Below are 27,945 nucleotides of genomic sequence, written 5' to 3'. Positions count from 1 at the left end.
GGAGTCGATAGGATACATAATTCCCCAATTATCAAAAAGTAAAAAAAAAAAAAAAGGGGGGGGGGACATTTTAGGGGAACACAGAGAGGGGTGGGGGGAGCATCAAATGTGCTACGGTGATCATTGACATTAAGCCTAATAAATGGTGATTCCACAATGTGCCACACATACATATCTCTTCAACCTACCCCCTCGGGCACTATGTGATGTTCTAGTCTAGTTTGGTGATCAGCCATAGTTTTGGCGATGTATGTACGATATGGGCCCCAGATGTCAATGGGTCGAGATGTAGAGGGGACCATGGTCGAAAATTCCTTGCTATTAGTATTGCAAAAGGCCAAACTCCTGAGCCAAGATCCATGTTTCGGAGGACGTCTGTCGCACCATAATAGTGCCACCTCACGTTTAGCCAACAGGAATCCCAGTGCTGCGAGTCTACGCATATTACGTGGAAAGTTGGCAACATAGCCCAGTAGGGCAATTTCAGTGGTGGGGACAAGGTCTAAATGCAGCATATCACCAAGTGTGCGGTGTACATGGGACCAATAATCCTGTATCAGTGGGCAAGACCAGGAGAGGTGGGCGAAATCTGCAAACGGGGCTTTACACTTAGGGCAGTTATGGGGACGATCAGGATCAATTCTGTGTGAGCGTGCTGGGGTGTGGTACAGCCTACTTAAAAATTTAAAGTGTAGAAGCTTATGCCTCCTATTTAGGGAGACCTCTTTAGTAGCCCTGCAACATCACTTCCATTGTTCGTCAGAGATAGGATAGCCCAGGTCAGTCTCCCACGAAGCACACACCTTGTCGTCAAGGGAGGGGAGGAAAGCACTACACATTTGATTTAATTTGGAAACTAAATGAGCACCCGAGGGGTGCTGGATGAAAAAGGTGAGGGGGGTGGGGGGGGGGCCTCCTCGGGAGCAAGGGGGAACGTAGGGAATGAGGCCCGCAACAGGGATCGCAATCTGGTCAGTACAAAGGAATCCATAAACGAGCGATCTGTAAAACGTTGATCTTCAGAGATTGAGAAGGCGTGGCCATCTGGAAAAAGATCGCCAATAGTGTAGATGTGGAATTTGGTCAAGGTATGTTTCACTTCAGATTGCCCAATTCCTCCTGGCTCCAGATCACTGGGTAAAGGAAGGGCCGGAGAATATAATTGATCTAGACCAATGAGTCTGCGCAATCCATCCTATGCCCAGCAGGTTAAAGAAATAGTTTGAATGTCTAGTGGGTCTCGAGGGAAACCCCCCCGGGAGAACAGTGGATAGCAGTCCAGGAATGACCAGGTCGGCATCCGGTTTCAGATATAGAATGCGGGCATATGGGTGGAACCAAGAATATGCATATGAGCATTGAGCAATTAAAAAATAAAGATACAAATCCGGGACACCAAAGCCACCACTCTCGTATGGAAGCGTCAAAACCCTCCAAGACACGCGCGGATTCTTATCGCCCCACACCAAACGCAGGAGTAAGGATCGCAATTGGGCAAAGAATACTTTAGTAAGGGGGATGGGAATGTTGTTATAAAGATTTAAAAAAGTGGCAGCACTATCATCTTGATTATGGCAATACGCCCAGCCATAGATCAGGGGAGGCGAATCCACCTCTCAATCTGGCCCTCCAGGACAGCAACCGCACTGCCGTAATTTAATCTAATGATGGAAGCGGTGTCTAAGTGAATATGAATACCTAAGTATTTTACCGAGTCCCGACTCCCTGTAAGGGGGGAGGGAGCAAGTCCATGCCACAGTGCACGGGGTGAGCGGAAAGACGACAGACTTATGCCAATTAATGCGCAGTCCCGAGTATTTGCCAAAACGAATTCTCTAAAATCAAAGGTTCGAGGTTGATGTGAGGCTGCCTGACGTATAAGATGGTATCGTCCGCGTATAGTGATATTAAAAGTGGGCCCGTATGAAACTGGAGACCGCAGTGCAAGTGGTTCTCTTGAAATTTCCAGACCAGAGGGTCCATTGATGGGATATACAGCAAAGGGGATAAGGGGCACCCCTGTCGCATGCCCCGTGATAAAGGGAATTGCTCCGTGATGGTGCCGTTAAGCCGCAATCTGGCCGTGGGTAAAGTGTATAATAATGCCACTGTAGAGACGAAGCATTCAGGCATGCCCATGCATCTCATGATGGACAGGAAAAAGGGCCATTCCAAAGAATCAAATGCCTTCTGAGCATCAAGAAGGACCGCAGCGGCCGGAGTGGCAGGATCAATGCGGTGTAATAAAGAGAAGAGGGTCCTAAGATTAAGTGAAGTCGATCGATGTGGAACAAAGCCTGACTGAGCCAGGGAGATAGACTCCATCAACAACGATAGTCGGATGGCAATGACCTTTGCTAGGATCTTGTAATCAAGGTTTAATAGAGATAGAGGTCTATATGAACTGCACAAGGTGGCGTCTTTACCCGGTTTTGGGAGCAGTACGATGACCGCCTCCCTGAAAGTGGGGGGCAAACAGCCCGTCTCGAGAGCCTCAGCATATACCTCCACCAAGCAGGGGACCAGTACCTCCTTATAGGTCTTGTAGAAGTCCGCGGAGAAGCCATCAAGGCCCGGCGCCGAGGAACCTCTCAAGGAGTCAATAGCCTCAACTATACTGTCTTGCGTGATGGGGTGGCTAAGAAGTCCTGCATGAATTTCTAAGTATACCATCGCAATCTCGTTGAGGTAGTTACCCCGATCCTCGCGGTCATCAGATAATGTGGATGTATGTAAGGTTTTATAGTAGGATAAAAAGGCGTCACAAACCTCAGTTGTTAAACGGAGTGTCACCCGTAGGGCCTACAATTTCCATAATATAAGACGAAGTGTTAGGGGGTCGAAGTAATTGTGCCAAAAGCTTGCCCGGTCTGTCACCTTCCCCATACTGCCTTGCCGTGCACAGCTTAGTCAAAAATCTTAGTTCTCTTTCGGCCTCATCCCGGAATTCCACCATTAACTGCAGACGCTTGGCCTCTCTCTCCGCAGAGTGAGAATGTAACTGTTCCACGTCAAGGGCAGCAATGTCGTTTTCAATACGGGACAGCGCAGAACGGACGTCTCTCAACACGCCAGCATGCTTAGCTATGCAAACACCACGAATGGTGGCCTTGAAACCCTCCCAAAGCATTGCCCAGGTATCCACCGTACCCGTATTAAAATCTAAATATTCTTCAATGGCCAGTCTAACATCTTCCGTGAAAACTGGGTCCATCAGAGCTCTCCCTGGGAAGCACCATTGCCTTTTGTAACCACCCGCCCTAGGGATCTTCAATCTAAGGACTATGGGAGAGTGATCGGACAGTGTACATGGGAGTGTGAGAAGGTCATCCACCCAGCCAACCACCCCCGGAGAGAGGAGCCAATAATTAATCCTGGTCCAGGTGTTGTGGTACCCGGAATAGTGGGTGTAGGCAGGCGACAACGAGTGCATGGTTGCCTCAACGTCAATGAGAGAGAAATGTGAGTACCGGGCCTGAACGGGTTTTAGTTTCTGGGGAAGAAGATGTGCTGTCCCTGGTTGGATTCAATAGCAAATTAAAGTCTCCTCCAACAATTAGCAAACCTGGCACAAGATTGAGAAGATGTACCTGCAATTCATGGAAGAAAGAAGGGGTGTCTGCATTAGGGCCATAAATCCCAACCAGTGTGATCTTGTGTCCCATAAGAGTCCCTGCGACTAGAACATATCTGCCCTCTTTGTCAATGATGCTGCGGGACAGGGCAAATGGTACCCGCTTGTGAATAAGTATAGCAACCCCTCTGGAATATCTGCTGTATTGGGAGAAGAAGCGGTGAACACCCCAGCTCCTGGCTGCATGTGGAGTGTCAGTGGAGGACAAATGAGTCTCCTGCACAAAGACTATGTCAACCCTGTGCCTGGAAATTTAGTTAAGGACCTGTTTACATTTTTTAGAGTCGTTCAGTCCCCGAACATCAACGAGAGCTCGGAAGGGCAGAGCTGTAGACCTAACTTGGCCATATAGACATCAATGACAAAAGTGACCTGTACAATGAGCAGCTCTCTTCACGCTTCATGATTCGACAAATAGTACTGTTTCATTCTTGCTTGTTGCATCAAGCAATACCCACCCACCCACCCACCTCCCAACCTCTTATAAACCCCTAAGAGGCAAACCCAACGCAATTTGGTAGTGGAACGAAACAATATACATGGCAGACATATCCCACTATATCAAAAATTTCTGCTAAAACGAAGAGAACAGGGGCATCCGCTACGGGGGGCAGCATCGCCACGACAATAGGGCAAACCAATATGACTAAACATGAATGAACCAGTCCTGAATTCAGGCCAGCAGCACCAAAGCTGATACTACAGAGAACATGTTGGAGTGTCAGCCAGGACCTGGGTCCGTGAATAGATCAACGCTGCCCTGGGAATCACTCCGCTCTGGGGAGGGCATTCTGGAATCGGTGCTTGAGTGAGAACCCTGCTTCTTATAGTTCTGGCAAAACTCCTGCACCTCCGTAGGGGTGTAAAAAATGCGAAATCTGCCAGCTACTTCAACCTTGCTGGGTAGAGCATACCATACCTACGCACCGGGCCCAAGTGCCGCTAGGACGCCCCAGAGCCACGGGACCAGCACAGCCCCCCCCCCCCCGACCGGAGAGAAAGCGAGGGTGCCCCCAGCGCCCCGAATGAGCGCAGGGCAGAAGCGCCTCCGGCGCAGCACTCACCTGTCGGTCGGGTGCAGGCAGGGAGCACGCCAAACGGGGAGGCGCTCAGTCCCCTCCGCCGAGCTCGCCTCTCGAGCCCCAGGCTAGCACCGGATGGCAGCAAAACGCGGCAGGATGGAGGTGTGCTGCGAAGTCAGGTCCGCGTTAGGACATTAGAATGTGGGTAATTGGCCGCCCGATCGATGGAGCTTCAGTCGGAGGCGGCCATCTTGGTCGCCTCCGTGGCCACGCCCCCTGTGAGGCTAATCTTGCCTGAGGCTTCTAGAATTGTAGACTCCTTGTCAGCAGGGGGAGCATTTCCTGTTTGTGAATTAGCTCTCTTTCGAGCGTTTGCTACTACTAGTGAGTCTAAAGGCAACTGGGATTTAATATAAGTAGGGTCTGTAGGGGCAGACTTATACTTTTTCTCGATTCTGGGATTGAGTACACGCGCTCTGGCTGGGTCCTTGAATATGTCTGGCGCGTGTTTTAGTACCCCTTTTAACATAGCAAGTGTTTTTACACTTTTTTCAGAAGTAGGGAAGGTGTCAAATAGAAAATCTTCTATTGGGTCAGTGTGCATGTCTACATTGTGGTATTTTGCTGCCCTATCTAGCAGTTGGTTAAAAACGATGGTGTCGTCAGTAGGCGACGGCTTTGTAGGGTATGGGGAGGTATCAGGGATGGGTTGTGTGTCGTATGGATTGTGTTGGTCATCCCACGTATTATCCTGTGCATCAGGATCCTCTGGTCCTGAGGATCTTCCCCCATGTTATCTCCCTCATTATAATCTGAATGTGTAGGAGAGTAAGGCACAAAAGGCATGTTAGGAAAAAAGGAGGAGGAATAAAAGGCCTTGAGGGAGATGTCCCGAAGTCTTTTCTCTTTGGAGGAACAGGGGATGGAGTGTCCGTGTCCAATGATCTCTTTTTCCGGTGGTAAACTGTAACGTTTCCTGTTTCAGGGTCTATGTACAGTTTAGGTTGTTTCTCACTCACTGGATCAGGATGGAAGAGTTCTTCCTCAACTGTCCGTGGCTTTGGCTCCGATGTTTTTGGCTTAGTCACCTGTTTGTGAGTCTTTGGCTCGAGGGCCTTTGGCTGTGGAGCTTTTTTCGGCTCAACTGTCGTTTTCGGGTCGGTGACCTGTTTCGGTTCGACGACTTCGTTTCCGTCGACGTCCTTTGTTGTTTTTACTGTCTTTTTCGGTTCGGCGACCTTTGGTTGAACGACCTGTTTCGGATCGACCGGAGTCTTCGGTTCGATTCGTTTGGGCGTTTTGTCTTGTCTTTTATGCTCGACGACATTTTTCGACTCTATGTTCTTGGTCGAGTTGACGGCTTTTTTCGGGTCGACGGGCTTTTTAGTGTGATCTTGTTTTTGGGGATCAACACTGTTTTTAGGCTCAACTGCCTTCTTCGGGTCGAGTGTTCTTTTTGGATCGACGACCCTCTTTGGTTTGAGGCCTTTCTTTAGCTCGAGAGGTTTCGGCGCGATAACCTTTTTGGGTTGGACGGCCTTCTTTGGTTCGATACCTTTCTTCGGTTCGACGACCTTTGGATCGACGACCTTTGGATTGACAACCTTTTTCGGTTCGAAAACCTTCTTGGGAAGAGTCTTGCTCATTTCTGGGCTATTATAAGGCGTGTGCAGGGCTTCGGAGCCGAGCCGGAAGCCGGGGTCTCTGAAGGAGTTTGTTGATCTCGGCTAAGGCCTTTAGGCGATGCTTTGACCGGAGCCTTCTCTTTCGTTATAAGCGGGGTTGGGGGCTGGGTACTCACTTTTTGCCCCAGCGTGATCTGGTCATCGGAGTCAGACTGGTCCTCAACGGTGACTATTTCCAGATCAGAGTCCGCCGCTTCCGGGAGGTCGTGTTCGTCATCGAAGATGTCCTCCGGTTCCGGTGCTTGCCGCTGCATCTCTTGCCTAGCGGCCCCTCGATTTCGAATAGTCTTTTTCTAACGGAATTGGGCACACGCTGGGCAATTTTCTTCGTTGTGCTCTGGTCATAAGCACTTGTTACATACTGAATGTTTGTCAGTATGTGGGAATTTGGAGTGGCATTGTGGGCACCTTTTGAACGGGCTCCTTTCCATCGACAGTAGTCCCACGTGGCGTTGAAAAGGCCCAACGGCCCGCGTCGATGACCGAATCGAAATGGAAAGTTTGATGGAGTCAAGAAGTACCGAACGAGAACAATACCGTCGAGGTAGAAGGCTGGAGAGTATGCCCATGCGCACTGTAGTCCAGGGGAGGAGTCGCCTATCTTGTGATACTCGAAGACTCTTCCAAGACAACAAAGTGCAATCATCCGGACCCAACACTAGGCGGCGATCTATGCACAAGATATGAATTCAGCAGCCCACATGCCTCGAACACACAATTTCAATTCACTACAAAACAAGCATTGACAGCCAAAGGGCTGGTAGACAACAGCAGACTGATTGACATACCAATGCTTGTTTTGATGATTGAATGCCTGGAGGTCACACAGGGCAGTAGGAATCAAAGCAAAACTGTACACTCAATATTGAAAATACTCTTTAATCCCCGAGACTCTGTGCACCAACTTTGGTGTAAGTGAAGCAGTAAAGACAGTCTAAGGCAGAACCTGCAGTTTAATTTCCATAATAAACGAATCTTAGGCCACATCAAGGATGCCACACAACATCACTCAAGATTATGTTTGTATTTCCTGATCACTTCAGTGAGTGAACAACCATATTTCTATAAACACAAGTCATGTTAAGTCCTCTTCAGGAACTTTTGTACTGATGCAGTAATAGATATCAACTTAAGGTGACTGGCTATTTATGCTAGAGGAGCCCAGGATATAATTAGAAGCTGGCCCCATGTCTGCATCAATTGAGGATTCTGTACAGAATGCCAATTCATAGGTAGAGCAAGTAAGAGCTATGCGAGTGCAGGTTTCTGAATTAAACAATGCCGGTCCTGGAACACATACCTGAATATGTGCGTTGACATAGTGTTCTGTGCGTCCACGAAAAACCCATTCTTTTGAGGTGATATCTTCTATTTCTGGGATAGACCATGTAGGATCAATGCCATCACAATGATACCAAACATAAACCATTCCATTTTGTTCACAGCTGGGCCATGTTTTAATCTTAGCGAAGTCTGGCACTGTAAGAGAGAAAGCGGGCATTAAGGAAGTCTATTACAATTACAATGTCAGGTGTTGCTTATATTTAAAACCCTATATTTTTTTTAAAAAGAGCTGGTTGGGGCTGAGGCTATTAGCATTCAAAAATTGGATCAATTCCTGCTTCCAGCTGCACGAGTAGATCATTCTGGTCCCTCATCATAAAAGTAAACCGCAAGTAGTTAACTTCTGCTTGACCTCCTGAAATGGAGGATGTAAAACAAAGGGTTATTTAAGGAAGGGAAATTATTTCTTTATACAGTGTTCGGATATAAAGGAACAGTGAAAAGGGCAATTACTGTGCCCATACAGAGATGTGCACACCAATGACTTTTAGTTCTAATTTTGGGCACATAACAGTCATGATGAAATCAGGAGAAAGGGATTTTAAGGGAGGGGTGCAGAGGAAGCAGCCTGCCTGCTGGTACACTGGTGCATGCACACGTGTTGCTAAGTACAAGCACGTGTAAGTGGACCGCTTGTGTGGCCAACTGAAAGAACGTCTCCAAGTGCCCTGGATCCTGTTGCAGCCAGGCCTGATGTGGTCTGGGATTGGAGCACAGGCGTTCACTCAAAAACTATCCTTCCAACCCAATGCATAATTTTTAGCCTGCAGACATGAAGGTGGAGGAATGTCTTCTAAAATTTCACCTGCGCTAGCACATGCACTCCCACTTGCAGGCGATTTTGTGTTCTCCAATGAGCTTGGAGCACTCCCATTGCTTTCCATTCATTGGTTTAATTGCCACTCATTTGCTGCCCTGCACATGCTGGCCTCACTTCCTCTTCTTTCGAGCAGTGCATTGACCAAGTAATGATTGCTTCATCTTGATTAGCGTCCTTCCATTGCTGCCACTGTGAATGAGGTCCTATTTTGCTTTTTTTCTTCTTACTCTTTCCTCTCCCACCCTCCACCATCCCGTTGACTGCGCTGCTTATAGTGCCCACACTACCAGCGCTCGCTCCACTCTGTGCACCATAACTCTTACATACCAAGGAAACTCATGAGACAGATTTGTGGGAATGCAGTGGTGCAGGTTTATTTTGCACAACAAGTAGCAATAAGGTGGGTCATCTTACGGGCGATCCAATGCGCAGAGCAGCCCAGGAAACGCGACGGCAGGAAAGACCGAGCCTCGCTGCCGCGCTAACTTTAAACCCCTTGGGGCCGCCCCTCCCACCCGGTGACCCACGCCCATTGGACGCGCATGAAAGGGGGCGGCTCATGAGCTGACGCGCACCGTTTTGCTCGCGCGGGATGTGGGACTAAGATGCTGTCTCGCTTAGCTCCCCTTCGTGTCGCGCGGCCAGCGGCATTTCCTATGCTCACGTTTGTTTCTCTGCCACAAGCATTAACATAGCTCACTCTTGGCTAATATCACCTGCTCAACTATACCATGCTGTGTCATAGTACACACAAGTAGTTGGCTATTGGCTCCTGGTGAAGCATGTCAAATCCAGGAATTTTGTTATTGATTGGTCTAGTAACGGTGTCCTCCTCCTGGTAAGCAACGACGGAGCCCTGATTTTGCTACTCATCAGTGACGTTCAACACGGTCAACACTAGGACGGCAGAGTGTGGAGTGAAAGGCACCAGTTCAACTTGAAAAGTTATTCCCATCCGAGAGAACTCAAGCAGTTAAGACTGGATTCTTTCTAGGCAACCTCTTGTTAATCCCCAAACTCATTACTTCTGGCTTCCTTTCTTGCCTTCCTCCACTCTGCCTCACCATTTCCACATCCATTCTAATTGCCTGATCCATTATCGCCTCCTACAACAACCACAGATCCTCAACCTCACAATTTTTTAATTAAATCTTGTGTAATTTGCAATTTAATTTCCCATTTTCTTGTCTATATTCAGTTTAAAGGGTTGAAAAATGAGGCATTAGAACGAGAAGATCTTTGCCCAGAAAGGTCAAATATTAATGTTATTGCAATTTTAAACCATTTCTACACTATTCTGAGCTTTCCAGAGGACTGATTCAAAGCGCTACCAGAAGCATGCATTAGATGCTTGAACATTCAACTGCCCATGAAATATAACAATCTGCACTAGTTCTCCTGAATTTTCCTCTGAAAGATTAATTATCATCATTTTATTTCAAGTCTGATGCAAAGTTACTTATTGGGGAAAATGCATAATCTGACATTTTACCCGTTTGCCATTGAAACAAGCGTTTATTCACAGCATCAGCAGAATAATTACCATTCATGCAAGTTAAGTCATCAGAGACCAAGATTTATTTTTCAAAATTATTTACGTCCACTCAAGTATTATTTAATATGGGTTTTTTAATAACTCCCTCAATGGACTGCACCACACAGTGATATTTCACAACTAGAAGTCTTTTTTTAACTGCTTCTAACATATGATTATTAAATCATGCTATGGTCATTCAGTTGAACTAAAATAGATTAAATTAGCAAAAAAATATGTACAAGCTGCTGCAAATGGTGGGAACGAGCAGTGGCGATAGGCTAGGTGAGAAAGTGAGCACATGTGGGACATTACCAACAGGGAGCCCCCACCTACCCAGTAATGAAACATTCTTTGGGAGATACACAAAAGCGCAATTGCAGTTCTTTGGGATACATTGGACACTTCCCAATGAACAAGGGGGTGGTGGGGTCAGGGACCTGGGAATTCTAGACTCTAGAAACATAACCTCCTTACCAACTAAGGTACCTCTAGGACAACTCCAATGAAGAGTTAGCTATCTGCATTAACTATTTTTTTATGCAGTTTACTCTGTCAGAATCTGACTCTTGGGCATGTGGTTGGGTCATAACAGTAATGCACGTGATTGCCTATTTGGACCTGAATGATATAGGATTATATAGGATATAGGATTAAGTAAGTGATAAAACCTAGGATTGAGGTGAAATACAGGACCAAATGCATTAATGTCTGAAGAGAGGGAAAGTACAATATAACAGTTGATGATGGTAGGATTAGTGAGTGTGGCCTTTTTATTTGATTGTGCGCAGTGCTAAAACATTGTAAAAGAATATTGACCGCTCACTATGGCTCGATTATGAATGATGATCGAAGGCTGTTACGCAAATGTCTATACAGTCGAGTCTGAAACTATTTTTTTTTATTTACCAGGCAACACTTAGCAAATTCCAGAACCAGTGAACTGTGTCCAGTGTACTTCAATGGACGTTTCCCCAGGAAGTGCTTCATAGCAACCAAGCCATCTTCATGGTCTATTGAAGTGTACAGACTAGTGATGTCAAGGACCATCATCGTGTACTCCTCCTTCCACTGCAAGGACTCTAATTTACTCAACAGGTCTTTAGTGTCCCTAATGTATGACTGTAAGACCTTTACATGAGGTAAAAGTAAAAAGTCAACATAAATGGACATTTGTTCAGTAAGACTGCCTTGCAATGCCACGATTGGTCTCCCTGGAAGGGCACTCTTGTCCTTATGCACCTTGGGCAGGTGGTAAAAGGTGGGGATAGTGGGATTCAGCAGTCTCAGGAATAAAAATTCATCCATTTCCAGCAATCCTTTCTTATGCCATTTGGAAATCAGGGAATGATAATCTTCAATGCTTTTCTGATATTTATCAACTTTGATCACAGTATATATGTCTCCTTAATGCCGAGTTGGCGTAATGCCTCATTCTCATAGTTCTTCCATGTTTGGAGAACAATGTTCCCGCCCTTATCAGAGGGCGTATACACTATCTCTTGATCCATACTCAAATTCTTGAGGGCCTGCTTTTGTTTAAATGAAAAGTTCTCCTTTGTAGTATTAAGGCCTCCTTTGAATCTTTGTTTGCGGTGTTGTTTATTCAGATCTTTAATGACCGATTCCGCAAAAATATCGATAGCGTCAAATGTCATTTGGGGAAAGAATTGTGAAGCAGGTTTAAAAGAAGTAAAGCCTCCACTTTGCTCTATGCCTGTAACTGCCAATTGTTGTGTACGGCTAACAGACGTTGGTGCATCATCCGGGGCCTCTGTTATCAATTCCTCCAATACCATAATCACGTTGAGATAGTTTCCAGTTAAGGTGTCCGTCACTGACTCAATGCCTCCTTTCCTCATTATTCTCAAAGTCTTGGGTTTTGTCTTAAAGTACTTGTGCAATTTGAGCTTCCGCGTAAATTTAAATAAATCAATCCGAGTCTGTGTAAATTCCATACCCCTTTTGTTCGTAGGCTGGTGGAAGGAGCAGGTGGCCTGGGGCAGGGCCAATCCGGAATGGACCAATCGTATCATCAGATGGTACCGTTTCATCAATTTATTCATCGTGTGGAATGGCTCAGCTGGGACAGCTGAGACCGCTAGAGAGTATATGAAGGTCCTGAATGAGAATTGGGTCAATCTTGAATTCTCGGGGAGGTCAGCAATGTGTCAGTGAGCTATCTGGACCTAAATATTTATGTGGAAGGAGGCCAGCTCAAGACTAGATTGTACCGCAAAGCTACTGTGGGGAACTATGTCTTAAAAGCTTTGAGCAGTCATTCCACTAATTTGGTGAGGAGTAACCCGTACCGGGAACTTCTTAGGATTAAGAGAAATAGCTTGTATGACAGCGAATTCCAAAGGGCATTTAGAGAGCGCATGCAACGATTTACAGTGAGAGGGTATAGTCAAACACTTGATGAAGCCTATATGAGAGTGAATATTATCCCTAGGAAGGAATTACTTAAGGAGAAAGATCCTAAGCCTAGTGATTTTAGTACCAGTGAGGGTAAGCTTCGCTTCATAACTCCTTTCTTTAAAGATGCGAGGGAATTAAAAAGAATTATGAAAAAGAGCTGGCATATATTGCAAACAGATGAGGTAATAGCAGAAGATCTTCCATCCAATCCCCTCATTACATTTAGGAAGGTAAGATCACTCAAAAACGATTTAGGAGTCATTTTGTGGAAAAACCGAGACCTGGTTTTGGCTCTATGCTAGGCTTCTTCCCATGTGGGAAGTGTAAAGCCTGCAAGGCCAGTAAAAGAGTTCTATCCTATGAGATTCAGAGTATTGGAATCCGTAGAAATATTGGCAAGTTTTTGACGTGTAGCACCCCTTATACAGTGTATTGCCTCGTGTGTCCGTGCGGCCTACGTTATGTAGTTAGCACTATTCATCCAGTGAAGATCAGGATTCTCGAACACATGAGGGCGATAGGTAAAGGGGATGAGACATACCCTGTTGCGGGTCATTTTGATAAAGAACATCAGCGCAACAGGGATTTTCTGAGCTATTTTTGCTTAGACCATGTGCCCAACAACCCCAGAGGTGGGGACAGGATTTTGAGACTACGTAAGTTAGAGTCTAGATGTATTATCGATCTTCAGACTAAGACTCCACGTGGTCTCAATAGCAGTGAAGAACTTGCAATACATCTTGGAGATAGATAACTGGAGCCTGCTGTAGCTCATTGATATTTGGAATCTGCTGAAATTTACATATGGTTCCTTTTAGGAGTTCCTTCATCATGACAGCATGTACATTTTGTAAATATATATTTTTGACTGCAATGTTTATGAATTTCCTTAATTTCCTCTTTTCTTATTGTTATGAATTTATCAGTATGTAAATATTTTCATTGTTTAGAATTGTCCCTTTATCATCATGATTTTGCCATGAGCCATATTATAGTATGCAAGTGTATTTGCTTGAAGGTAGCATTTAGTCTAACTGGTTTTGATAGTTATGTATATATTTGCAGATATTGATGAATTAAGCCCAACCAGGGCATGATTGATTGCATTCAATTGTAAATACATGGCCGTCCCATTAGTGGGCGTGATTTATTTCCGCATTTACTGCATGTATTGTTTTGGAGTAGTGTATTATTTAGACACTCCAATATGGCGCTTATTTAAGCTCCGGTGGGACGCCTCGGTTATGAAGAAGTCACCCTTTTGTTTCAATGTCAGGACTTGTATGTTTAAATAGTTAGACTTTACGGCGCTTCGGTAGACATAGAAAAAGGTCTTTACCGAAACGCGTCTATTTTGTTTGTGCAAGTTTGCTGAGAACAAACATCAGTGAGGAGCCCCTGCGAATGCTTTTTTTCTTCCTGACGGAGGTCTTGAGGGTAGGAGAGTTGAGCTGTAATTGTGATGCTGGAGCACCCCCATATGTAGAAGCACCCCCCGCCGGTGAGTGCACCACGTTACTGGTGCTACGGAGCAGATATATGAACTATTGTTACTTACCTGTAAACAGGTGGTTCTCCAGTATTGGTGTCTTTCATAGATTCACATGCTTGAATATTCCCCGTCGTCGAAGTGGGAGTCCCACGGTACATAAAAATAGCAATATTGCTAATATAACATAAATGATAATATCATAGAATAATAATAATAGAGATAATACACTGTAAAACCTCTAAATGGTAACTTCCATAGGAAGACATTACAAGAGAAAAAACTCATTTGTAACATATCAGTGTCATTATGTTGGTCCAAACTGCAGCCAATCAGGCTCAAGCACCCTCTAGAACCTTCTCCTCAGAAGCTCAAGCCCTCAGATTTTCGTAGCACTAGTAATAATAGCGTATGAGGAGAAGAGAGCCTCTGAGGGGAGGAAGGGTGGGTCGCATGTGAATCTATGAAAGACACCAATACTGGAGAACCACCTGTTTACAGGTAAGTAACAATAGTTCTTCTCCAGTATTAGGGGTGTCTTTCATAGATTCACATGCTTGAATAGAATAGATAGCAGTAACTCCTTAGCACTGGGATTGCAAGCATCTTCACAAGAAGTAAACACATAGCTTAAAAGCATATAGCAATCACAGAAGAAAAAGGAGGAGGAAACAGAGGCTCACCTTATTTAAAGAGATGGCGAAGCACTGCTTGCCCCACTGCGGTATCCGCCTCGTTGATGGAATCCAAACAGTAATGTCTGGTAAAGGTGTGCCTATTCGACCACGTTGCCGCCCGGCAAATCTGGTGTAGAGGCACTCCGGCAAACAAGGCGGTGGAAGACGCCATCGCTCTCGTCGAATGTGCCTTCACAGGACACTGTAAAGGCTTGCCAGCTTGTTGGTGACAGTAGGATATGGCTGCTGAGAGCCATCTTGCAAGTGTTTGTTTTGTCACTGAATGTCCCCTTCGCATTCTTCCATATGCTACAAAAAGCTGATCTGATTTGCGGAAAGGGGCAGTTCTTGAAATGTAAAACTTTAGACAACGGCTGATGTCTAAGGAATGAAGGCTTGTTCTGCCGGTGACTGTGGATTCGGGAAGAAAGTCTTCAAGAAGACAGGTTCGTTCAGATGGAAATCTGTAGGCACTTTTGGCAAAAAAGAGGGATTGGTACGAAGAGACACTCCATCTGGTTTGAATTGCAAATAAGGAGGCTTGATTGTGAAAGCATGAAGATCGCTCACACGGCGAGAAGATGTTAGGGCCAAAAGCAAAACGACCTTCCAGGTAAGAAACTTGTTGTCTGCTCTGTGGATTGGCTCAAAAGGAGGCTTCATGAGCTGTGACAATACCACGTTGAGCTGCCATACCGGAGGCGGGCGTCTGATAGGAGGAAACTTCCTGAAGAGACCTTTAAAGAATTGTCGGATAATTCTGGATGAGCAGAGAGAGGTTGAGCCATCATGTCTGAAACGTGAAATAGCTGCCAGAAAAACCCTCAAGGTGGCATGAGAGAGGCCAGACTGAGCAAGGCTTAGAAAGAAGGGCAACAGCTGTTCCGGGGCAGAAGTGAGTGGATGGACATTTGCTTCTGCGCACCAATGGCAAAACCGTTTCCACTTTAGTTTGTACGTTTGAACAGTTGAGGAAGCTCTAGCAGAAGCCAGAATCTCTCTGCATTCCTGGGGCATCTCTAAATTCGCGAATTCGAGGTATTCAGGTTCCATGCCCATAACTGAAGAGTGGTCGGGTCTGGATGGCAGACTTGGCCCTCGTCCATGGACAGAAGATCTGGACGTGGATGTAGACGAATGGGCATGCATTGGGACAACAGAAGAAGTTCTGAGAACCAAGCCTGTCTGGGCCAACGAGGTGCGATCAGTATCAAGTGGCAGGGTTGCCTGCGCATCTTCCACAACGTCCTCGGCACCAATGGTATGGGAGGAAATGCATAGGCGAACAGGCCGCTCCAGTCCATGAGAAGGGCGTTGCCGCTGGACCCCGGATGAGGATGCCAGCTCGCAAAGGCGGGGCACTTCCGATTCAGTGGAGTGGCAAAAAGGTCCATCAGGGGACGACCCCAACGACGGAACACCATGTCCAGAGTTTGTTGATGAAGCTCCCACTCGTGGGTCGATGATGTGGACCTGCTCAACGAATCCGCTAGGATGTTTGAAACCCCCGGCAGATGGACCGCCGTCAGGGAGATTCGATGACGAAGAGCCCAGTTCCAGATCTTCTGAGCTAGCCGAGACAAGGGCTGAGATCTTGTGCCGCCTTGTTTGTTCATGTAGTGCATGCTGGTTGTGTTGTCCGTTTGAACCAGCACGGACTCTCCTTGCACTACTGGCAGAAAAGATCTGAGAGCAAGGAAGATCGCCAGCAGCTCCAATCTGTTGATATGCCATGTTCGTTGTGACGGTGTCCACTTTCCTTTGATTGAAAGGTCTAGGAGATGAGCTCCCCAACCCTCCATGGATGCATCTGTGGTCAGTGTTAGATCCGGAGGAAGGGCCAGAAAGGAAACTCCTTCGTTTAGGTTGGATGGTTCTCTCCACCAAAGGAGACTGTCTTTCATGCGAGAGGAGACTCTCACTAGATCGTTGAAGGATCCTGACACTTGGCGCCATTGCAGGTCTAGTTCCTCCTGAATAGGGCGAGTGCGGAGCCTGCAGTTCGGGAGTAGAGCGATGCAGGACGACGCCATCCCCAGAAAGGACTTCAACATGCGGACAGAAACTGACTGTTTTGAACGGATGAGGGTGACCAGACGTACTATCTTCACCTGTCGTTCTTGGGAAACGAAGGCTTTTGATAATTCCGTGTCGAGAATGGCACCCAGGAAGTTTCTCCTTTGTGACGGTGTTAAATGTGACTTGTCCACGTTGATGGTCAACCCCAGTGACTCGAAAGTCTGTAGGCAGAGACTTGTGTCGTGAGCCAGCTGTAGAGGAGACGGAGATTTCAGGAGGCAATCGTCCAGATAAGGAAAAATCTGCACTCCTTGAAGACGTAGATAAGCCATGACTGGGGCTAGGACCTTCGTGAAAACACGAGGCGCCGAGCGCAGGCCAAAAGGCAGCACCTTGAATTGGTAATGGACAGTGCCCACCTTGAACCTTAGAAATTGGCGATGCTGTTGAAGAATCGGCACATGAAAATAGGCGTCTTGCAGATCTATCGTGGACAGGAAATCTCCGCTGCAGAGAAGCCGCAAGACTTCTGACAATGTGAGCATGCGGAAAGACTGCTGTTTCAGAAAGAAATTGAGCGCCCTCAAATCCAGTATAGGCCGCCACTCTCCCGTCTTCTTGGCAATGAGGAAAAAACGTGAGTAGAAACCTGTCCCTTGTTGTGATATAGGAACCACTTCGACTGCACCTTTTAGTATGAGAAGACGAACTTGATGTTGCAATTCTAGAAAATGGGGAGGTGGCGGGCCTGATGGCGGAGAATGAGGAGGAATCTGTGAACTCCAAGGCATGACCCTTGCGAACAATGTCCAATACCCATTGGTCCGATGTTATCAGAGACCATTGGGAATAAAACTGCGAGATTCTCCCTCCAACTCCTTGTGTGACATGAGAGTCACTGGCGTTTGTTGTTGGCACCCCTATAAGTAGGTTTTCCTTTATAGGGTCTTGACTGATTTTGGCGAGTAGACTGTTGGGAGGAGTAACGTTGATTGCCTTGGTTGAATTGGCGGTACTGAGTGTGTCCTCCTCGAAAAGTTGTGGAAGACGAACCTCTTCCACGGGCGCCACGAAAGGGCTGCTTTTTAAATTGTAAGGAGACTAGCGATTTTGCTGTATCGGTGTCCTTTTTAATTGATTCAAGCGCCTCGTCAATGTGAGCGCCAAAAAGAGATTCACCGTCATAGGGCATGTCGAGTATCTTCGACTGGACCTCTTGCCGGAAAGAAGTGGATTTAAGCCAGCCCTGGCGGCGGAGGGCCGCAGCACTGGCGAGGATGCGAAATCCCGTACTCGCCACATCAATCGCACAGTCAATCATTTCCTCTGACGCCCTCATGCCATCCTGGAGAACTTGTTGGGCTTCCGCTCTGGACGCTTCCGGTATTAGTGAAACGAATGCGGAAATATCAGACCACATTTGCCTGTCGAAACGACCTAGAATGGCCAATGCATTTGCAGCGCGTACAGACGTAGAGGACATGGTGGAAAATTTCTTCCCAATGGCGTCCAAACGTCGACCCTCTCTATCAGGTGGAGTAGTGAGAGGAGTTGCCGGATTACGGGATCGTCGCTGTGCCGCCTGTGTGACCACCGAGTCTGGTTTGGGATGTGACAGCAAACAAGCAGGTGAACCAGCCGGAGCCTTGTACTTCTTTTCCAGGCGAGGGACTTGTGCCGGCAAGGAGTTAGGAGAGTGCATAATCCTCATCCCTTCTTTCCATACAAATTCTATGATTGGTATGGTGTGAATTTGTTTGTACGGTTTGTTCTTGAAATCGTAGAGAAAGCAATCTTCTTGCCGCTGTTCTCTCGGCAATTTAAAGCGGTCCGCCGCTTTATTCATCAGCACATGGAAGCTTGCTGTATCAATGGAAGGCGAATCACCTGCCTCTGGCTGTTGCGGAGAAGGTGTCTGTATCCGATAGTCGTCGTATTCCGCCATATCTGGATCCTGCTCATCGTCAGTATCCTGGTGTAATTCCCCCTCTTCACTGTCCGACTCATCAACCTCGTGCGCACCAGGTTGCGGAATAAGAGGGGGGTTAGGGCGGGGAAGCTCTGGCAAAACAGGCTGCTCCAAAGAATGCGGATGGGTGGCAGGGCCGGAGTCCTCCGCAGGAGCGTGGCTTGGAGTACCTTGAGGGGTAGGCGGAAACCTTCGATTGTAGTCATCCAGCATATGCTGGAGGTTTGAAAACAAAGAAACTGGGAAAGATGCCATAGGAAACTGGACAAATTGGTCATCCGGTTGGACCACTTCCTCCACCTCCTCTTGGTCAGAACTGGAGTCTTGACATTTTATGATTAACTCCGATGGACTGTGAGCTTCATCGTTATCATCGTCCCCCATAGATCCAGTCTCGTGATCAGTAGCCATCAAAGGTGAGGGTAATTGGAGATCAGGAGGTGGCAACTGCAGAGAAGATTCCCTGCCAGAGGTCAAGGAAGGCAGTGGTACCAGAGGCATGGTGGCAAAAGAACCCAATCCTGAGAAGGATTCTGAACATGTCGCTGAGGAAATCGCCATCGTCGACGAGGTAGGGCCCACTGAGGGATTCGTCGTCGACGGTATCGTCGTCAACGAAACGTGCGTCGACGGAGACTTCTTTGCTGGGATCTGCGGAGACGTCAGCCTCGTCGACGGTGTCTTCGTCGACGGTATCTTCGTCGACGATACTTTAGTCGACGGCATCGTAGTCGACGGTACCTTAGTCGACGGTACCTTCGTCGATGGAACCGGCGTCGCCTTCTTCGACGACGACGCCGTCGTCGAGGAGCTGGTCGACGGAGCACTCGACGTCGACGGGGATCTCGTCGTCGGAACCGGTGCTTTCTTCGTCGACGAAGCCGACGTCGACGAGGTGGTCGACGGAGAGGCTGACGTCGACGGGACCTTCGTCGACGATGAATCCTTCGACGTCGAAGAGGATTTCTTCGTCGATGGCAACTTCGTCGCCGACGAGACAATAGGGATCGTCGACGGGATCGTAGGAGCTCTCGTCGACGTTGAGGACGTCGACATCACCATCGTCGACGATGAGGCAGCAGACGTCGTCGTCACAGAGGTCGTCGACGAAGACAGCAAAGCCAATCTTGTGGACGGAACGGTCGTCGACGAGCCCGTCGACGACCTGGGAGTCAAGACTGTCAGAATACTGATAGAGCCTGGACAAGACGCCTGAGAGCCAGGTCTCGTGGGCGTTGACACAGAAGTCATAGGACCTGAAGATTGTGCCACAGGTAAAGCCAGCTTTTTCTTCTTCTGTAGAAAAGGAGAAGGTAAGTCCTGAACACTCCCACGCTTGGAAGGGACAGTGGAACAGCCTGACTGAAGACTTACTGCGTCTGACAGAACATCTTCTTTATCTTGGAGGCGCTTCAACCATATAAGAAGACGACCTTCCCTGTCTCTGAGAGTCTTAGAAGGAAGAGCTCTACAGAATTTACATTCATCCACCTTGTGGTCAGGGTACAGGCAGTAAATACACTTTTGGTGGGGGTCCTTCTCAAACAACCGTAGTTTCCCACATGAAGAGCAAGCTCTAAACAAAGACTTCTTACTTGACATTCTGGAAGAAATAAGTTGAAGAGACAAAGTTTGAAGAAAAACTGAGCAGAGCTCAGGGAGACTCCCTTCACACAACGTGCGGTAGAAAATCTGAGGGCTTGAGCTTCTGAGGAGAAGGTTCTAGAGGGTGCTTGAGCCTGATTGGCTGCAGTTTGGACCAACATAATGACACTGATATGTTACAAATGAGTTTTTTCTCTTGTAATGTCTTCCTATGGAAGTTACCATTTAGAGGTTTTACAGTGTATTATCTCTATTATTATTATTCTATGATATTATCATTTATGTTATATTAGCAATATTGCTATTTTTATGTACCGTGGGACTCCCACTTCGACGACGGGGAATATTCAAGCATGTGAATCTATGAAAGACACCCCTAATACTGGAGAAATATATATATATTTATATTAATTCAATTTTTCCTCAGTTGGAATGATTGCCAAAACAGGAGCAGTTTGGAGACCTGTGCCGTCCCACTGCATTTTTGAGGACATACGTCCATCAGCAAGTGTTAGGGCAAGGTATTTTCTACTCAAACAGAACCACTGCCAACAATAATGAAATGCGCCAATAAGTATCCCAAACAAATTATAAGATTTGAGGGTGTACCATTTACCTTTCTCAGCATATGGGATCCTTTTACACTTTCCATCTTCTCCATTGAATTGCCACCCATGAAATGGGCATTCAATGCAATCCCCCACAACCCGGCCTCCAACAGCCAGATTAGCACCAAGATGAGGGCAATATGCATCCACGACATATACCTGTCCCTCCTGGGTTCGATACACGGCAACCTGTTCACCTACACAAAGCAGAAGAGGTTAAAATCATTATTACAAAATATACATGTTCTACAACCAAGAATTCCTAGGTAAGAAACATACAACCATTGTTATAAAATGACGAAATGCACATGAAGTATCATTCCCTAGCATAAACAAAAAGGTTTTCCCACAATTACCAGCCCATAGCAAAACCTGCTAGAAACCCTACTTCCCATTATCCAGTGTACCTGATGAAGTACTATAACAGCAAACAAGTGCTGAGCCTGAGAGGTGGACACAAGTCTCACACTAATGTCACATGAGGATGGGAAGCACAATGTGGTTCTGCTTCGACATACTTCACTGATCTAGAACCACTAAGACAGGGGAACTGTAATGCAGTTGCTGAAAATGGCTCAAATTGTGTTCCCTCTGAGATCAGATGGGAAAGGAAAGAGATACATTAAGGGCTTTGTTATCCAGAAACAAGATAATTATATTGACAAGGCATTTTTTGGTTTTGATAAGACTAGACGAGGCAACAATGTCTCGGAAGAGGCAGTGTATTCTAAGCATCCACGCTTCCCATTCTGTCTTGGTCTCACTAAAGTGCCTGCTTTTCTACATTTTCCCCAAAACTCAGAAGAAGCACCACCAAACATTCAGGGAAAGTGTTTAAGTATTGCCGTACTTTTGACCAACACGATGAGAACAGTCATCCAGTCCACATTCATGAAATGCTTTCGCACGAGCGTCAGAAACAGGGGGGCACTAACAGATGGGAAACCGGAATATACACAGGCTTCAGACCATGCATGAACTGCAAATCAGCATACCATGTAGGACCTACTGAGTGACACTATATTGCCGACATCCTTTGAAAAGCTTTCCACTTTAGGTATTTGAACGTAAAAGGCAAGAGTACAGTAACAAAATGTTATCAGTGCAGGCATTATTATAGAGTGTCACAGGGTAGAGCCAAACATTAACATTTTGTATATGTACGTAAACATTGGTCAAAAGGTAGTTGCATGTAACATCAGGGATGCAAGAATTTGGATTATCTTGTCAGGGTAACCACTCAGTCATTAAATTAACCTGAGCTCAACATCCTATTAAACTGTCACATTAGAACAGTCCTTAGCTGATCTCTCCCCCCCCCCCCAAACGTGCTGAGTCGGCTGCCTCAAGTTATACAAACTGTTTGTAGGACACCTTCAGGGAGCTGGTTCCCACCAAAAATCAGCGCTCTTTCAGGAAGTAACCTACAGCTCCTTGATTCTCAGAAGCTTTGAGGCTTACATAACAAGCCTGTGGAAGGAAAGAAAGAAAGGAATTGGAGAAAAAACCAGGATAACCAGATGAACCTAGTATACAAGAAGGCTTTAACCTCATACAAAGATCTCATCAAGAAGGAAAAGAGTAGCCTGTTACCCGAATTGTCGGCCCTATCTGGTTTTGAGGGCTGGGATGAGATTGGGATTTCGCAGCTAGGACACGTAATGTCCGGAGCGACGCTCAAATCCTTTCAAGCACTCAGAATCGAATTTAACATGCCCCAATCTCAATTTTTTCGGTATTTACAACTCCGCCACGCACTCATGCCCAGCATTGCCAATATGGTTTCGCTACCTGACTTTAGTCCTGTTGAGGCGAAAGTCTTTATGGGTGATCTGGGAGATAAGAAAGTCTCTCGCATCTATCAGACACTAGTCACTCATTGTTCCTCCACCCTTCTTCCGCTAAAGACGACTTGGGAAGCTGATATCGGCCCCCTCGATGAGGATGATTGGAGGGAGGCTCTGGGGTCCCCTAGGGGGGCAGCCATTGCCATACGATTTAGACTAATCCAATTCAAAATTCTCCATAGGGCTTATTTCACCCGTGAGCGACTGTGGAAGGCAGGATTGATTGGATCCCCGGAGTGTTTGCGATGCGGAGCTGCAGTGGGCACTTTGCTCCACACGTTCTGGTCTTGCCCTAGGCTGGTGGGCTTCTGGAGGGGTGTGTGGGGCTGCCTGTCTGAGGTACTGCATTGGACTCACCCTCGCACTCATCGTCTGGGCTTACTCCACATCCTAGAGGGGGTTGGTGGAAACACTTATAAACGTCATTTGCTGCTCCTGGGATTGGTGGTGGCCAAAAGAGACCTGGCCCGGGCTTGGAAGGATGTGAGAGCTCCTCCCCTGGAGAGCCGGTATGGACTTTTGCATGGGCCTGGAACGACCGATTTTTGAAGCACGTGGCTGTCCCCGCAAGCATTTTAAGATATGGAAGAGATGGGCTGAGTATAGGGGGTTGATGCTAGACCCAGCAGCTGACCTGGAGGAAGATCTTTAGTTGCATGTTACTTGCGAGTCCTTGCATTACGCCACGAGTATCGCATCATGAGTGGATGCTGAAGTTATCTATACGCACGTGCAAGGGGGTAGGGGGGGCACAGGGGTGGAGGTGGGAGGGTTGGGTAGTTGGGGTAAGTAGGGGTAGGGGAGGGCATAGTTGTATTCCACTTATAATTGCTTTCTCTTGATTATTTGGTCGGACGCTTAGTCCTATGTTATGCATGTAACACAATGCTCGGTGGTGTTCTCCTGAATGTGGGGAGCCACACGTACTTTTTTGCCCGATCCTGCAAATAAAATTGTTGTGAAAAAAAAAAGAAGAAGGAAAAGAGTAGCTACTTTGCCCAGGCAATCAATAGGTCTCCAATTCGTCTAAAGAACTTTTCCAAGTTGTTCAGAGACTTACGACCGTCTCAAATAAAACCAATCCCTCTGATAGTCAATCATTTTGTGATGCCCTAGCTACCGCCTTCAAAGAGAAAGTAAATGCTATTTTCCAGAACTTCGAACAGGGGGACCCTCATCCTCTGGAAGCCCTTACTGGGAATACATTAGGTGACTGTTCTCTTACAGATTTTTCTGCCACTTCACCAGAAAGTGCGAGTTCCCTACTTTTGCAATTCAAATCAGGTTTCCCTTATGACTCTTGCCCAGTAAAGATCTTGAAGATGGTCCCTGACATTATCAGTTTAAGTTTAAGTTTAAGTTCATGCATTTATAAAGCGCACTACTCACCCAGAGGGTCTCAAGGCGCTGGAGGGAGGGATTTACTGTTTATCGAATAGCCATGTTTTCAGTTCTTTTCTGAAGGAGATGTGATTCTGCGTACGGCGGAGGTGGGTGGGGAGTGAGTTCCAGGTCTTGGCAGCCGAGAAGGATCTGCCACCCATGGTGGTTTTTCGGATGCGCGGGACTGCGGCGAGGGCTTGATTGGATGATCTTAGTGGGCGGGTGGGATAGTAGAAGGACAGTCGGGTGTTGAGGCATTCGGGTCCTAGATTATAAAGGGCCTTGTGTGCGTGGGTAAGAAGGCGGAAAGTAATTCTTTTGTGGACGGGAAGCCAGTGGAGGTTTTTTAAGTGACCGGTGATGTGCTCTTGGCGCGGGATGTCTAATATGAGTCTCGCTGATGCATTTTGGATGCGCTGGAGCTTTTTCTGCAATTTTGTTGTAATTCCGGCGTAGAGTGTGTTGCCATAGTCCAGTCGACTCGTGACCAGTGCATGGGTGACCGTCTTTCTTGTTTCGAGGGGGATCCAGCGGAAGATTTTCTTGAGAATGCGAAGGACGTTGAAGCAGGAGGACGATACGGCGTTGACTTGTCTGGACATTGAGAGGGAGGCGTCTAGAATGAAGCCAAGGTTACGTGCATGGTCTGTGGGTGTGGGCGCAGATCCCAAAGCGGAAGGCCACCAGGAGTCGTCCCAGGCTGAGGGGGAGGATCCTAGGATGAGCACCTCCGTTTTGTCTGAGTTGAGTTTTAAGCGGCTCTGTTTCATCCATTCGGCTACTTCTTTCATACCTTCGTGAAGGTTGTTTTTGGCGGTGTTTGGGTCTTTGGTGAGGGAAAGGATTAGCTGGGTGTCGTCGGCGTAGGAGATGATGTTGAGGTTGTGTTGGTGTGCGATGGAGGCGAGGGGACTCATGTAGACGTTGAAGAGGGTGGGGCTGAGTGAGGAGCCTTGAGGTACGCCGCAGATGACTTCGGTGGGCTCTGAGTAGAAAGGGGGGAGTCGGACTCTCTGGGTTCTCCCGGCTAGGAACGAGATGATCCAGTCCAAGGCTTTTCCTTGTATGCCGATGTTGTTGAGGCGTTGTATGAAGGTGTTGTGACAGACAGTGTCGAAGGCGGCGGAGAGGTCGAGTAGAATGAGGGCCACTGTTTCACCGTTGTCCAGGAGTGCTCGGATGTCGTCGGTCGCCGCAATGAGGGCGGTTTCGGTGCTGTGTTTGGCTCGAAAGCCGTTCTGTGAGGGATCCAGGGAGTTGTTGGATTCAAGGAAGGCTGCGAGTTGGCTATTGACGGCTTTCTCGATGACTTTGGCCGGGAAAGGGAGGAGGGAAATGGGTCGGTAGTTTTTCAGCTCTGAGGGGTCTGCTGTTGGTTTTTTCAGAAGGGCGCTGAGTTCGGCGTGTTTCCATATTTCTGGGAAGGTGGCGGAGTTGAAGGAGCAGTTGATGACATCGCGGAGTTGGGGAGCGATGATGGAGTCAGCTTTGTTGAAGATGTAGTGGGGACAGGGGTCAGAAGGTGAGCCTGAGTGGATTGAGTTCATGAGGCGAATGGTGTCTTCAATGGTGATTGGGTTCCAGGAGTTGAGGTAGTTAGTTGGAGGGGTGGGATCAGAAGGGGGTGGGGTGAGTTTGTCATTGGGAGTATTCTTGAAGCTGTTGTGGATGTCGGCAATTTTGTTGTAGAAGAAGGAGGATAGCGCATCGCAGAGGTCTTGGGAGTTAGTGATGTCGTTGGATGCTGCGGGAGGGTTGGTGAATTCTTTGACGATATTGAAGAGTTCCTTGTTGTTATGAGAATTGTTGTCGAGACGGTCCTTAAATGCTGATTTCTTGGCGGATCGAATCAGTTGGTGGTGTTTGCGGGTGGCTGTCTTGAGGGAGGCCATGTTGTCCGAGGTAGGTTCTTTTCTCCAATTCTTCTCCAGGGCGCGGCATGTTTTCTTGGATTTTTTTAAGGTCATCATTGAACCAGGGAGCTTTTTTGCTGGATGATTTCGACTGGTGTTTTTGCAGGGGTGCTAGTTCGTCCGCACTGTGGGTAATCCATTGCCTGAGGTTGGTGGCCGCTAGGTCTGGGTCCGTTGCTAGGGTGGGAGTGTTTTGGCTGAGTGATGTGAGGAGTTGGTCGGTGGTGATTTTGTTCCATTTTCTTCGGGGAATGGGTTGTGGGTCAGGGTTGTTCTGTAGCTGAAGTGAACATAGCTTTGATCCGTCCAGTGGAGAGCAGTAGTGTGATCGAAGGAGATGTGCTTGCTGGAGGTGAAGATAGGGTCGAGCGTGTGTCCGGCTATGTGAGTGGGGGTGTCAACAAGTTGTTTGAGTCCGAGATTGGACAGGTTGTCCAGAAGGGTGGTGGTGTTGTTGAGAATGTTGTCAAGGTGGTAGTTGAGGTCTCCTAGAAGAATGTAGTTCTCGGAGGCGAGGGCGTGCGGGCTGACGAAGTCAGTGATGTCGTCGCTGAATTGAGATCGGGTGCCTGGGGGCCTGTAAATGAGGGTTCCTCTAAGTGTGGTCCTGGGGTCGGTGTGGATCTGAAAGTGGAGGTGTTCGGCGGTTGCAAGATTGACGTCAGAGCTGGTTGTAATTTTGATTGTGTTTCTATGGACGATGGCGATGCCTCCTCCAGTTTGATCGGTGCGGTCTTTTCGAATGATCTTGTAAGTGTCCGGTATGGCTATGGCGATGTCGGGGGCAGAAGATGCATTCATCCATGTTTCAGTAAGGAAGGCGATGTCAGGTGACGCAGTGTCGATTAGGTCCCAGAGTTCGGTTGCATGTCTGTGGACCGAGCGGGTGTTCAGTAGGATGCATTTCAAGTTGTTGGGTTCGGAGCTGTGTGTGGAGGAAGTGTGTTTGGTGAGGGTCCTGATGCAGTTGAACTTACAGGAGAGGCAGGAGAATGGGCCGTGGGTACGTCCTGGGGTAGCTTCGCAGCAAAGTGGGGTGCGTCACAAGGAACCTACTTCAGATCTTTAATATGTTCTCTACTGGGACCTTCCCCTAGGCCTGCAAACCGGCTTCTATCCTTCGACTCTTAAAGTCAAATATAAAGGTTACCTACAGGGCCAACTATTGTCCTATCGCTGGCCTACCTAGGCCTGCTAAAATCTGTGAGAAGAAAATGAATCTGGAATTATCTAAATGCATTTTTGACAATCATCTCCTAGATAATGCCCAGTATGGCTTCCGACCAGGGTATAGTACAGAAATCACCCTGGTCAAGGCAACGGAGGAAGTGAGGAAGACAGTAGATGGCGGCGGTTCAGCGGTTATGCTTTTACTGTGCATATCTGCAGCCTTCGATAATGTTGATCATACCACTCTTATTGGCTGTCTAAAGGAAATAGGAGTTAAGGGGATAGCGCTCAAGCTGCTCTCCTCCTTTCTCATTGACAGATCTCAAACAGTAGTGTTAGGGAATTTCAACTCCCCACCCTACTCACTGCTTTGTGGAGTTCCGCAGGGGTCTCTTAGCCCCACGTTACCGTTCATGTTGCAAAATTGGCCCCGCTTATAAGAAGTTTCAACTTGGAGGTAACTTTGTATGCAGATGACACAAAGCTGATAATTGCAGCAGCTCATGGCTCATCAGGCCCCCTAAGATTCTGTAACTGTATCAAGGTAATCAGTGGCTGGATGAGTGGGCACTGCCTGAAGCTTAATGCAGGGAAAACAGATTGTTGCTCTGCAACCCCTCCCCAGCTTAGTCCACCAATTGGTGGATGATAATCTGCCCCAACCTCCTCGCCCCGTCACTAAAGCGAAGAATTTGGGAATCATCATTGATGACTACCTTAATATAAGCACGCAAATATCTGTCATATCCACAGCTTACTAGATCATAGAAATAAGAACATTTCTTCCTTTCATCCCGGACAGCCA

The 27,945-nt window shown here is 47.3% G+C and overlaps 1 protein-coding gene across 2 annotated transcripts in view; it reads right to left on the bottom strand.

Annotated features, from left to right (window-relative positions):
• The window catches only part of LOC144754417 (cholesterol 7-desaturase nvd-like), a 444,943-nt gene that overhangs the window by 350,477 nt on the left and 66,521 nt on the right, over positions 1-27,945 (bottom strand). For both annotated transcript variants that reach the window (XM_078642160.1, XM_078642159.1), the window contains exons 2-3: positions 20,836-21,024; positions 7,642-7,820 (exon numbers count right to left, since the gene is read on the bottom strand). In XM_078642160.1, the coding sequence (XP_078498286.1) occupies positions 7,642-7,820; positions 20,836-21,024 (368 nt within the window). The remainder of the gene's footprint in view (positions 1-7,641; positions 7,821-20,835; positions 21,025-27,945) is intronic.

This window comes from Lissotriton helveticus, chromosome 5_1 (genome assembly GCF_964261635.1).
Source record: "Lissotriton helveticus chromosome 5_1, aLisHel1.1, whole genome shotgun sequence".
NCBI lineage: Eukaryota > Metazoa > Chordata > Amphibia > Caudata > Salamandridae > Lissotriton > Lissotriton helveticus.
Note: the sequence above shows the minus strand (reverse complement) of the source record. Positions and strands in the feature narration are given on the sequence as shown.